Here is a 12,485-nt window from a genome sequence, read left to right as displayed (position 1 = left end):
CCCCCCTCCACTCCAGCAACCCTCAGGATCCAGGGTAATTCTTGACACCAGCCCACATGCTCTGTTTTCACTATATAAGCAAAAGATTCTTGATTTTGCCTTTTGGGGGTATTCCAGCTCTTCGGTAGAACAGCTCTTTGGATGATTCCTTTTGGCTTCTTCATCTCACTTGATCTTCCTTGTCTGTGGCAGCTTTTCTCATATATTGGGATTCAGAGTTGTAGATGATTGCTCGTGTCCTCAGAGCTGGAGTTTGAGTTTTTCTTTTCCTTGGTTCTAGTGATTTCTGAGAAGAGGGCAGAAAGTGTTTCTTCTGCTGTCTCTTATTGGAAGTGTACTCATTAATTTTATATCAACTTTTATTAGTTTCTGTCTCAAAAAAATGAACTTTTTAAAAAACGATTTTATTAATTTATTTGAGAGAGAGAGAGACAGAGCATGAGTGGGATGGGGGGCAGAGGGAGAGGGAGAAGCAGACTCCTGCTGAGCAGGGAGCCCGACGTGGGGCTTGTTAAGAGGGGAGGGGGGAGGATTTACCTAAAATACTCCACCATACCCATCTCCCCAAATGTGGAGGGGAGAAATGAGACAAAAATAGCAAATTTGATTATTGATGTAAGCTGAATGAGGGGTAGGTGGGAGATCATGAACTGAAGGCAGATGCTTAACTGACTGAGCCCCCAGGTACCCCTCAAAAAATGAACTTTTCCTAACCTCCTCCAAGTCTGAGGCTTTTTTTTTTTCCATATGTAGTCAATATACCTGAAATTAGGACTACATACATGGTACCGAAGCATTTTTCTTGCTTAATTTTTGTTTTATGTTCTTCTAGGGAAGATCCACCAACACATTCTCAACCAGACATTGATGATGAGGCAGAAGAAATACAGGTTGGTTCAAAAAAAAAAAATCCATTCCATAGACTATTGTAATTTAAATGATCCCTGAAATGGTTCTGATATTTACGTCTTAGCATACATTTGGTAAAGTGAGAAATTACACGGAAACCTCACTTTGACATGTAGTTTGTGTTCAGAAAGAGATGTCTTTCTCGTTTATGTATAATTTTTAGATAGAGCATTGCTTTTTGGAAGCCCAGTACACTATCCACATTTAATATTTTGTTTCTGTCCTCTTCGTGCAGTGGTCGGATGATGAGAACACGGCTACGCTTACGGTAAGAGCAGAGCCATTCCAGTGTGGGGACAGCCTCACGCTGCTACGTAAGGTGCTTCAGGGTTTCAGTACACATCTCTCTCAATTCCCTTTTACTCACTGTTTCAAATGTGTGTTTCTCTGTTGGCTTTGATCTATTATTTTGAAAAATAACTTGAATCATTGTTTATAGGCAAACATGGCCTGCCCTTCTTTCCCTTTGATTTTAAAGGAAATATTTTAAGTGCATAGTTGGTGCTTTGACTTGTTTCTGTTGAGCTCTGAAAAAAGTAATCAAGTCTAACATTGAACTTTGAGGTTCCCAGATACCTGGAACCTAAAAATGAAATATGTAGTCACTTATTCAACTATATTTAAATGGCATGAAAATTACAGTTTCTTTCAAGTGAGAGTAGAGAAGTGTGTGGCTTTAACCAATATCTTATATAAAAATGTAGAAGTTGATTGAGTGTATTACAGTCTTTCAGGATAAGAATGCTGTTGTCTAATTCAACTTGAAATATATTTTTAATAAAAATATTTTTAAAGGAATGGTGCAGTAAAACGTATTTCTAAAAATACGGTAGATAAGAAGAAACTTTTTATACCTTGAGATAAAAGGGAAAGGTTTTTATACAATTCCCTGCAAATATACACAAGGCACAAGGGAAACTAGTTTTAGGGAAGGTTATATTCTGATACAATTCTAAAGAAGATACTTCTGTTTATTTTAATGGAAGAGACCTGATATAAGAAAAGTAAGTGGAGATGCCTAAACCAATATATTTCCTGTATAAAAAGCATGCCAACATATACAGAAAGGGCAAGTTTCCATGGTTCATTTTACTCTGGATATCGTGCAAGTCAGTCACTCTTCGTTTCTGAAAATCCTGTTCAGTTAAACATGCATCTTAGTTATCTCTTATATTCAGGGCACTATAGTGGATTCTGAACAAAGATGAATTTGGTTTGATTCCTGCCATTAGCGAGTTTATAAACCAGGGAAAGATGTTTCAGTTTGGGAGTAGAAGACAAAGTGCTATCAGAACAGAGAACAGTTAGAACTGAGGTCATCTAGAAAGGGGTAAAGGGAGACATGATATTTGACCTGGACCCTAAAAGTGGTGAGGATTATCAGTGCCAACTCATGCTTTCTAACAGATGACTAGATAGGGAAATTAATAATTTATGTGTGTATCTACCATGCTCCATTTACTAAGGACTGGAAGCAGTGATACGGTGACATCATGGTAGCAGTGAGCATACCCAGTGCCCTGATCTTGGTTTCTAGATACCTTCTCAACTAAAAGGAATTGAAGCTCCTTGGAGAAAGTCAAGGCTGGGGGTAGGAACATGAAGATGAACTTGCGACAGCTTGTGTCAGAAAGTAAGAATGAGGCAGACATGACAGAAAGGACACAGAGGCCAGCTCAAATGGGTTCCCACTGGCCAAATAGCTGAGTGTCAAAACAGGGATATTAGTGGAGTATAGCCATTTGCTAAGATCAGTGGTCTGTGATCCCATACTGACAAATAAATGGCTATATTCAATAAATGGGAGCAGAAAGGAAAGCCCTTTATAGTAGAAAAGGCACCAGCTCACAAATGTATAAGGAATTATAGAATTGGAAATCACCATTTGGCAACCATCACAGTAATAATTGATGGAATAGATGTTAAAACTCGTGGGTGAGTATTTGATGAGAAAGAGGATACTTGAATATTCTCAAGATATTTCCACCAAAATTACTTATTAATTATAAAGACGAAAATAGTTTACAGTGGAAAGACCTGGAAGCCAAGTGATCAAAAACCTTGCCAGTGATGGGACAAACCTGCATTGTGTACCTCCTGATACCTCCTGATGATGCGCTAAGAAGGACACATCTCCTGCCAAACATGCATAACCTAAATCTAATGATGAGGAAACCTCCAGCAAATGCAATTTTTTGGAAATTATATAGCATAACTGCCAGTACTCTTCAAAAATGTCAAGGTCACGAAAGATAAAGGACAACAGAAAGAAGAACTGTTACAGATTAAAGATTGCGCAGACATGACGGCTAAATGCAGTGGTGTGGTTCTAGACTGGATCCTAAGTCAAAAAGAAATGTTTTTCTTCTGCTATAAAAGACATTGGGAAAATGGGTACATTTTGAATAAGATCTGTAAATGAGATAATGGTATTCTATCAGTGTTAGCTCCCTGACTTTGATAATTTTGCTAGGTTCTGTAAAAGAATGTTACTGATCTTTTAGGAAACATAGTGAAGTATTTGGGGGTAAAAGGGCATCGTGACTTCTACATACTTTAAGAATGTAAGAAAAAATTTTGTTTTATATGTGCATATATATAAATAAATGCACACATCTGCATAGATCTGTAAGAGAGAGAGTTTTGGGATGGGGAAGGCTAAAACATGTGGTAAACGCCTGGCTGAGGAGTATATGGAAATTCTTATTACTCTTCTTTTAATGCTTCTTAAAGTCTGACATTATTTCAAAATAAAAAGTTACTAAAGTGACAGGTTTCGCTGGGTGGAACTAGATGTTGTTGAGCAGGGAAACATTCATGGCAGAAGACTCTTAGTAAGGAGTGTGGGCCAAGACCCAACGAGGGAAATATAAGCTTTGACGAGTGGTAATAGTCCATTAATCTAGATACAGAAACATGGAATTAAAAATGGGAAAACTCAGTTGAGGGGGGTAAATCTCAAAAGTGAGAGCAGTTTGCTAAAGTATACATATCAATGACAGTTATATTAAATTTTTAAAATGCTATAATTAATGGACAGGCATATATTATTATTAAGTATAAATCATGATTCTGGAAGAATACGCCCAAGTCTGTAATGCTGATTGCCTGTGGGGAGGGGAAGGATTAGGATTAGGGAGGAGAGTGAGGAGGTAAGAAGCCTCATTTATATTGTAACCTTGTTCCCTTAGGAAATTTAAAGGTCTGGGTTAAGTATACCAAATTGTTGGGCGCCTGGGTGGTTCAGTTGGTTAAGCGACTGCCTTCGGCTCAGGTCATGATCCTGGAGTCCGGGGATCGAGTCCCGCATCGGGCTCCCTGCTCAGCGGGGAGTCTGCTTCTCCTTCTGACCCTCCCCCCTCTCATGCTCTCTCTCTCTATCTCATTCTCTCTCTCAATAAATAAATAAAGTCTTTAAAAAAAAAAAAAGTATACCAAATTGTTGAATGTATGGATCCAGGAACACAGGTGTATATATATTTTTTGTATATTTTAAATATTTCATAATTAAAAAAAAGAATGGGTATGGTAGGTGTAGTTGGAAAGACAGGAGGGTTTGGATCACAGAAAGTCCCCAGATATGATAAAAAATGTAGATTTTATCAATCACAACAGGAACCTTTTCCTGGAAAACTGAGGTATATTGCATATTTGAATCAACTCCTTGAGCTATGAGCTTAAAAGAATTCTATTAAATCTATTGAAAGGTAATTTTCAGAAAAAGGTAGAATCATGATTCCATATTGATATAAAACTCTAACACATGTTGAAGGTTTTATTTACTCATGAGGGATCTAGGCAGATGTTTTAACTGGTTCCAAAGAGAATCCAAAGGACAGACACATAGATTAGAAATACTGAAATGAATACATAAATGAAGCAGAACTGGTTTTGCCTCCCTCAAGGGTGTGTGTGTCGGGGGAAGACAACTGGCTCTCTGTCAGGCAGGATAGAATTTTTATGTCCATAGAAAAACTTTTCATTGTTATCACTTAACCTACAGTTTGCCAAGTTATAAAACAGCTCATAGACCTAGCTAGAATCAGATAATCCAGAGGGTATGCTGTAGGTAGATAATACATAGTCTTCCACTGAAGCACACATTTTTCTCCACAATACATAAACTTTTTATAATTTAAATTTGTTTTAGGATACTTATAGCAGGATTTCCTGAAGTTGAATAATTTGAGGATTTGAGGTAATTTGTCACTTCTCAAAATATAATACATAAATATAAAGCAATGTGAAATTTTATGGGTTAGGAAAATTAAATTGTTTTGTCTTTGAAGAATGAATCCTTTCATGTTGTAAATTTTGTATAACTACACCATTCATCGAAAATATTGCTAATGCAGATTTTAGATAAGTTTTTATGCATAGAACCCTAGCTGAGCCACATCAGTAACTTCAGTGGATCATAAGGAAATTATTGGCTTAACATAGATCATAATTCCTTCTCATGGGGAGAGGCAAATGGTAGAGGACTCAGGCTGTTACTCATTTTGAAAGCCTCTCAGAATGGCTCCTGTTTGATTTCCTGTGTCTAAGCTGACAATGTTACACGGAAGATGGACACGGTGGCAGATACTAAAGATGCTGCCAACCTGTCTAGAGATCACAGACATCTGTAGCAGAAAGGAAGGGGGGGTCCAGTCCAGTCTGCTGTGATCTCTCCCTCCTTTACTCACTAGCTTACTGCTTAAAGCTGGTTTCTAGTTTGGGGGATAGGTCACCTTTTGTTTTAAACTGACGTTTTTTGGTCTGTTTCCCAGACTTTTTTTTTTTTTTTTAAGATTTTTAAATTTACTTGACAGAGAGAACACACAAGCAGGGGGAACAGCAGAGACAGAGAGAAGCAGGCTTTCCACTGAGCAGGGAGCCTGATGCGGGGCTCCATCCCAGGACCCTGAGATCATGACCTGAGCCTAAGGCAGACACTCAACCAACTGAGCCACCCAGGCGCCCCTGTTTCCCAGACTCTTAACAGAGTTTTTTTTTAAAAGGGGAAAGGCCTTTTTTTTTTTTTAAAGATTTTATTTATTTATTTGACAGACACAGCAAGAGAGGGAACACAATCGGGGGAGTAGGAGAGGGAGAAGCAGGCTTCCCGCCGAGCAGGGAGCCCGATGCGGGGCTCCATCCCAGGACTCTGGGATCATGACCTGAGCCAAAGGCAGACGCTTAACGACTAAGCCACCCAGGCGCCCTTCTTAACACAGTTTTCTCTCCGTTGTAACTGGATTAGATTAAGGGGATCAACAGAAGCCATTTGATATATTTTTGCAGTGTGTAGTTTGGCTCATTCTAGACCTAGTCTAACTTTTTTGCCCCTGTGGAAGAACTTGTCATTACTGGACTTTTTCAAAATTTGCAGTTGCCCAATAGGGGGCGGCAGATATAAAGGGATAATGTGACTGTAGCAAACCTGTTAATATTTTTGTATTCTGTCCCTTGCAGGCTACACTTCCTATTCTCTTAGTCCCCTTTTCTCTGCTAATGTTCATGTGCTCCTTAGCTAGGGACATAAGGCTCACAGAAGAGTGCAGAAGAGTGTTTCTTCACACAATTTCTCTTTACTTCCTAGTTGAAGTGACACTTAGGACGTTTTGGTTACTTGCATATATAAACTGCATTTTAAAATCAGTCAAAAAGGAAAGAACATTTTAACTGCACCACCATCCTATTTTTGAGTTTTGTTTATATTAAAACTTGTCTGGAAATAGCAGTGTTTAAATACAGTTAAGCACATCATTTATTTCTCATTCTCCTGAAGGCTTTTGGGGATATGTCCAAGAATCTTTTCCTCCAGATGGAAAGGCTTCTGGCCCTTTAAATGTGAGGTGGTATTTCGGAGCCTTGGAGTATGGGTGCAGGTGACATTCCATCTGTCTCTTCACTTAATAACTGTTGGTTCTTTAGATGTTCAGAGAACCATTCAGTCCTTCCTCATATCCCCAGATGCCTTGTGACATCTGTCTTTTAAGCTTCCTGGGTTTTGATTGTTTTTGGAAAGTACCGTTTGGGCACTTGTTATTTTTTTCCCTTTCTGGTAAATATTTGATCATTGATTCAGTTCAGAAATTCTGATAGTAATTTGTATTCTAACTTATTTTTAACATGCTTAATTGTTTGAGATTTTGATCTTGTTTTCTGTATTTATTGTGATGTTATCAACCTGTCTAAATGATTTCTCCTTTTTCTCTGTAGGCACCGGAATTTCCCGAGTTCACCACGAAAGTCCAAGAAGCTATCAATTCCCTGGGGGGCAGTGTATTTCCTAAGCTTAACTGGAGTGCCCCAAGGGTAGGAACACATCAGTAAATCTCTTACTATTTGAATATTCTTTGTTTTGCTATTCATTTCTTTTTATATACCCACAGAGAGCCTAGAATTTTATTCCTAATTCTAGGGAAAACACTGTGATATTTATTTTTATTTTCCCCCTCCCACTTTCCTGATTTTGCAGTTTCCTGAGTCTGTAAAATACTATATATTTTGCTAAAAGACAGTTGTAACCTCTTGTGTTGCTGATCGTGCTAGAATCAGAGGAAGGCCATTCTCTGCCCCTTTCAAAACTTCAGCTGTTCAGTGTAACAGAGAAATTTTTCTCTATTGAAAAATAATGAGAATTAAAATGTCACAGGGCCTAGACATAGAGCCATTCGGGAAATCAGCTGACATTTTCTTAAATTGTGTTTTATCGTTATGACATTGCATTGACAAAATTTTTTCTTTACATCAAGGTCTGTGGAAAAATTCACTCTTCTTTCTAATCCAGTAGAAAACCACTATGGCAGCAAAGTTCACTTAAGGAATCAAAGACTTACTTGCATTTTCAAAAATCATCCCATGTGTCTTTCTTCTCTTATTCTAAGATGAATGACAAGTTGTACCTAATCTAGCCTTTATTTTTACTGATGAAAATTAGTTCCATATGTACATCATCTACATTTTTAAAAGAGCTGGACTTTTGCTCCCCAAACCAGCAGGTCCTGACACGTCCTTTGCTTCCCCATGTCTCACTCCCCAGTGGCAGCTGCTGTCCCTGTTTCAGTTCATCCTTTCGTTGTTTTCCTCTACCGCTCCGTCCTTTAGCTGTCCATATTCATTATTGCTGCCCCCTCAGGAACGAGACGATTCTCTCCTCTCACCTCCCGTTCCCGCTGATTGATCTTCCACTCTCCTCATTCGAGTACTGTCCCGTTCCGCTTAGGTCAGGATGCAGTGTTCCTGCAACTCCGGTAGCGCACTCTGCGCACATCGGATGGAGACCGTACAGGATGACTTGGTGTTCTTGTTCACCCTTTTGCTTTCCCTTGAGGTCACGGTTTTCTGTGCATCTGCTGTTGTTTCAGTGGTGTGCCATTCTCCACCAGAAGTTCAGCATCTTTTTCACTGGGAGAAATTATAAAAGTTATTATAAAGAAGTTATCAAAACTCATTTTTAGTTTGTACATGAGCAGTAATTTGAATCATTTCTTACTGCTGAGCTGGGCTGGGGCTTTCCACTTACGAATGGTAGATTATTTGTGGTTTGAAGTTATTCCTTTGTTCATTTATATTTTATTTTGTGTGCCTGCCATGTGCCACGGCTGTCTTTCATGTGTGGATAATTAGGTAGTTTTTTGCAATCATTTGTTTTCTCAACATTAGATTACTGCCCTGTGTCTGATCTGTGGGAGAAGTATGTTTAATAAATGACTTAATTATTCTGTCATTTTTAGGCGTGTTTTGCTAAGCTTTGTGCCTGGTGTGCCTGCTGTTCTTACCTTTTTTCGGTTCATAGGTAGGAGACATTCACCACTGAAAGCTGCAGTGATGCAGAATCTCTCATCTCCTCTCTCCCTGATTTGGTAGACATGGGTCTGAACTGCTCCAGTCCTCACACTTCAGGTGTCCCGGCTGTCACTACCCAGGAACAAGAAGAGAGAAAGGATCTCCTTTTTCTTAGAGAGTAGCTGGTTAGGCTCTTTCTTTGCATCTTGATCTTTTAGCTGAAGTGTCAGCACTTCTGATATGCTCTTCACCCCTCTTTCATCATCAGTAAGACAAACACGGGGAAGTGCTTGGGCCTGAGTGGGAAGGTGAGGGCCTTAACAGCTCAGTGTTCATAACCCAGCAAGCAACATGCAGTGGCCCTGCTCTCGGTCGTTCAGAAGTGTGATTTGACATTGAATGGTATAGCTAAAATGTCTCAACTGAGCTTTTTCTTTAAAAGTAGTGTGCATTATCAGCTTTGTATGTAGGCCTGAGCCTCATTCATAGCAACCGACTTGAAATATATGCTAAGTTGCATGTGCTTTATTATTATTATTTAGGATGCATACTGGATAGCAATGAACAGTTCTCTGAAATGTAAAACCCTCAGCGACATCTTTCTGTTGTTCAAGAGTTCTGATTTCATCACTCGTGACTTCACTCAGCCGTAAGTATGTCTCTTGATCTCCCGTGTCAGTAGTTTCTGTACTTATGAGAGTTTTGCTGAAGGTGAAATCCCATTACTTCTAGTACCGTTAAAAACAATAGTTCCGGGGCACCTGGGTGGCTCAGTCAGTTAAGCGTCTGACTTCAGCTCAGGTCCTAGGATTGAGCCCCACGTCCGGCTCACTGCTCAGCAGGGAGTCTGCTTCTCCCTCTCCCTCTGCCCCTCCATGCAACGTGTGCTCTCTCTCTCTCTCAAATAGATAAATAAATAAAATCTTAAAAAAAAAAAACCCAACAACACAACAGCAGTTCCATATGACAGGACCTATTAAAGCAAACATTTCTTTTCCTTTGACAGTAAATGAATATTTGTAAATATCAAGGGCTTTCTTTGTATCTGCCCATTAATTTGGTAATCTTTTTTTCTCATTGTAAAATCAGTATATGCTTATCATAGAAAAACAAAATTAAGAATTTGAGCTAAACAAAAACAGGAAATGTAGAAGCACCCATGATCTCACCACAGTTGGTTTTATATAGTTCCAGAATTCTTTCTGTGCATACGTATAATATAAATATACCTGTCTCTAACCATATTGTGATATTTTAAGACAAAAATGGGATCCTGTAGTTCATATTCCTTAGTGGCCTGCAGTATATAGCTAATATCTTTATGTGTCATTTAATACTTATATGTATCATTGTTTAAAATTACCTTAATGGTATTCCACTGGATAGCTACAGCATGATTTGTTTGATCAGCATTCTATTTTTATATAGTCCTACAGTGAATATCCCTGAGCTAAATTTTTGTGCATGTTCCTAATTTTTTTCTCAGCATACATTTCAGGAAGGGGAATTGCTGTTTTCCTTTCTTTGCCAGTTACTCTTTAGCTAAAGGACTCATAGGCAGGTAACTGACTTGCACTGGTGACCTGCCAGTGAGCTCTTTATGCTCTCTTGTTCTGTCATCAAATAGGTATTCTTCTAGATTTCCCATCTTACCCATCGTAAACAGACCAGTTATCACACTTAAACTAATATTTAAACTGGTCTCTAAAGTAAAGCATATCACAAAATCCAGCAACTAAGCGGGTGAATAGGGGTGCAAATACTGTGTACCCATGCCACTTCTTCCCTATCCGTCCGTGGAGTCTGCCCTGCCCATTCACCCCATTTCAGCTTCAGATCCTTTTTTGAGGAGAAGCCGGGCACAGAAAAATAAATTCACTGCATGTCAGTTGTACACCTAGTCTTTTGCCTCTGAGTTGTGTAGCTTGGCCATTGTTTTTAGTATTATAAGAATGAAGGGAATGAAGTTTGGTGATAATAAATGAGTCTGGTTAAATTGTAAGTTTATTATAAAGGGGGTTTACCAGTATTGATATTTCTGGTTCATTTACAGAGAAGAGCTTTATATTGTTTTGATATTTCATTGTCCACCCTTTGTGGTCACATTGGCACAGATGTTACTAGGTGTTTGGCGGCCCCTGTTGTAGTAATAATGCTGTGGCATTTCCGTTCTAGGAGAGGCCCTCTGATTCGAGGAAGTAGTCGCTGTCTTCTTTGTCCATTATAAAGCTTTTAAATACCTAATGCTTTTAAGTAAAGAGGTCTTAAAATATATTACATTAAAAATGCTCCGTACCTGTTAGTTCATCAGATAGGAGTTTCCCTGTCCCTTTAACACTAGTTGCAGTGGGAGTATGAGGACATCTTTTCCTTTCCCAAAATTCCTATAAGTTGCTTTTAATTCCCTGTGGCTGATGCTTTTTTAAATCGTCTTTGTGGCTTGGTGAATGCTGCTGCTCCCCAGCCCACCTCTCCCCCTCTTCATCGTGCTTGAATCTAACGTGAGTCCAATAGAAGGTCGAAATAGCAGTCAGCTATTTGGCCTTCTGTGCTCTTTGACTTTTGCATGGGAGGGAAGTTCAGTCAGCAGGTGAATTTGAGGCCTGGGATTAAGAGTGTTTACTCACAGAATACCATGCTTCTCCTAGTCTAAATAATTGGGAGTTGGCAGGAACAAACCCCAAGTACCGGGCTTGCAGTCTTTCAGCTGGGCGGCTCTAATTAGTCACCCCCTTCTGGAAGAATTTGTCGGTAGGAGGCTGCAGAGCTGTAAGTCTTGTCACCATAAAAATCTGTATTGATGGGATCTTTAGTGAAAGATGAACTTTTGTTGCATAGGCCTTTAAGGACCCCTGAAAGATTAAATTTGGAGTGTAATTCTTTAAATTAGACAGGATTGTGTCAGTAATTTAATCTCTTTCCTTCTATAGGCTAAAAAATTGAGGCCTAAATCTGCTTGGTCGTTTGTTCCCACAAACTAGTTAGTAGAACCAAAACCAGAATAAAATTTCAGTAATGCCATTCTAAATGGTTTCTATATTTTCACTTAGTAAAGTCATAAATTCCTCCTTTTAAAAATGCTTCAAATTAAAATACGGAATATCATAAAGAATTTAATTTTGTGGGACGCCTGGGTGGCTCAGTCGGTTAAGCGTCTGCCTTCGGCTCAGGTCATGATCCCAGGGTCCTGGGATCGAGTCCCGCATCGGGCTCCCTGCTCCGCGGGGAGCCTGCTTCTCCCTCTGCTTTTGCCTCTCTCTCTGTCTCTCATGAATAAATAAATAAAATCTTTAAAAAAAAAAATTTAATTTTGTAAGAATTTATATAATAAAAATATAAGTAAAAACAATAAGTATAAATATAGAATGTAAAAAGACATTATAGAGTTATATAATAATCTGTGATATGTATAAGATTATATAATATTATAAAAGTGACTTTATATTGTTTATATTATTTTGGGGCTTACCTCAAAAAAAGAAAGATATTCCAGTCAGGATTGCAAGATAACAGAAGGCCAACTAAAAGTATTTTACACATACAGAGTTTTAAAAAGTATATTACTTAACAAGGACTCTGGAGCGTGGGTATTTTGGGGGTTAATTGAGCTGCTCCTCAAGGTCTCCATGGAGCCAGGCTCTTCCAGTTTTTCCCCTGTGGTCATGCTTGGCTTACTGATGTGGTATTTGGGATTATCGCCCACTGGTTTCAAGATTGCTGCTACAGTTCTGGGCAGCACATGAAGACATGACAGTATCTGAACCAAAAATAGAAGGGGTGGTGTGTTTCCTCTCACTCCT

General features: G+C 38.9%; 1 protein-coding gene across 2 annotated transcripts in view; it reads left to right on the top strand.

Annotated features, from left to right (window-relative positions):
- CDC123 (cell division cycle 123) overlaps nucleotides 1-12,485 on the top strand; it is a 59,004-nt gene that overhangs the window by 18,762 nt on the left and 27,757 nt on the right. For both annotated transcript variants that reach the window (XM_035021645.1, XM_035021646.1), the window contains exons 3-6: nucleotides 833-890; nucleotides 1,145-1,177; nucleotides 7,117-7,212; nucleotides 9,228-9,334. In XM_035021645.1, the coding sequence (XP_034877536.1) occupies nucleotides 833-890; nucleotides 1,145-1,177; nucleotides 7,117-7,212; nucleotides 9,228-9,334 (294 nt within the window). The remainder of the gene's footprint in view (nucleotides 1-832; nucleotides 891-1,144; nucleotides 1,178-7,116; nucleotides 7,213-9,227; nucleotides 9,335-12,485) is intronic.

The sequence above is a fragment of the Mirounga leonina genome, unplaced genomic scaffold (assembly GCF_011800145.1).
Source record: "Mirounga leonina isolate KUSES-001 unplaced genomic scaffold, KU_Mleo_1.0 Mir_175, whole genome shotgun sequence".
NCBI lineage: Eukaryota > Metazoa > Chordata > Mammalia > Carnivora > Phocidae > Mirounga > Mirounga leonina.
The sequence above is the reverse complement of the archived record's forward strand: the minus strand, read 5'-3'. Positions and strand labels throughout refer to the sequence as shown.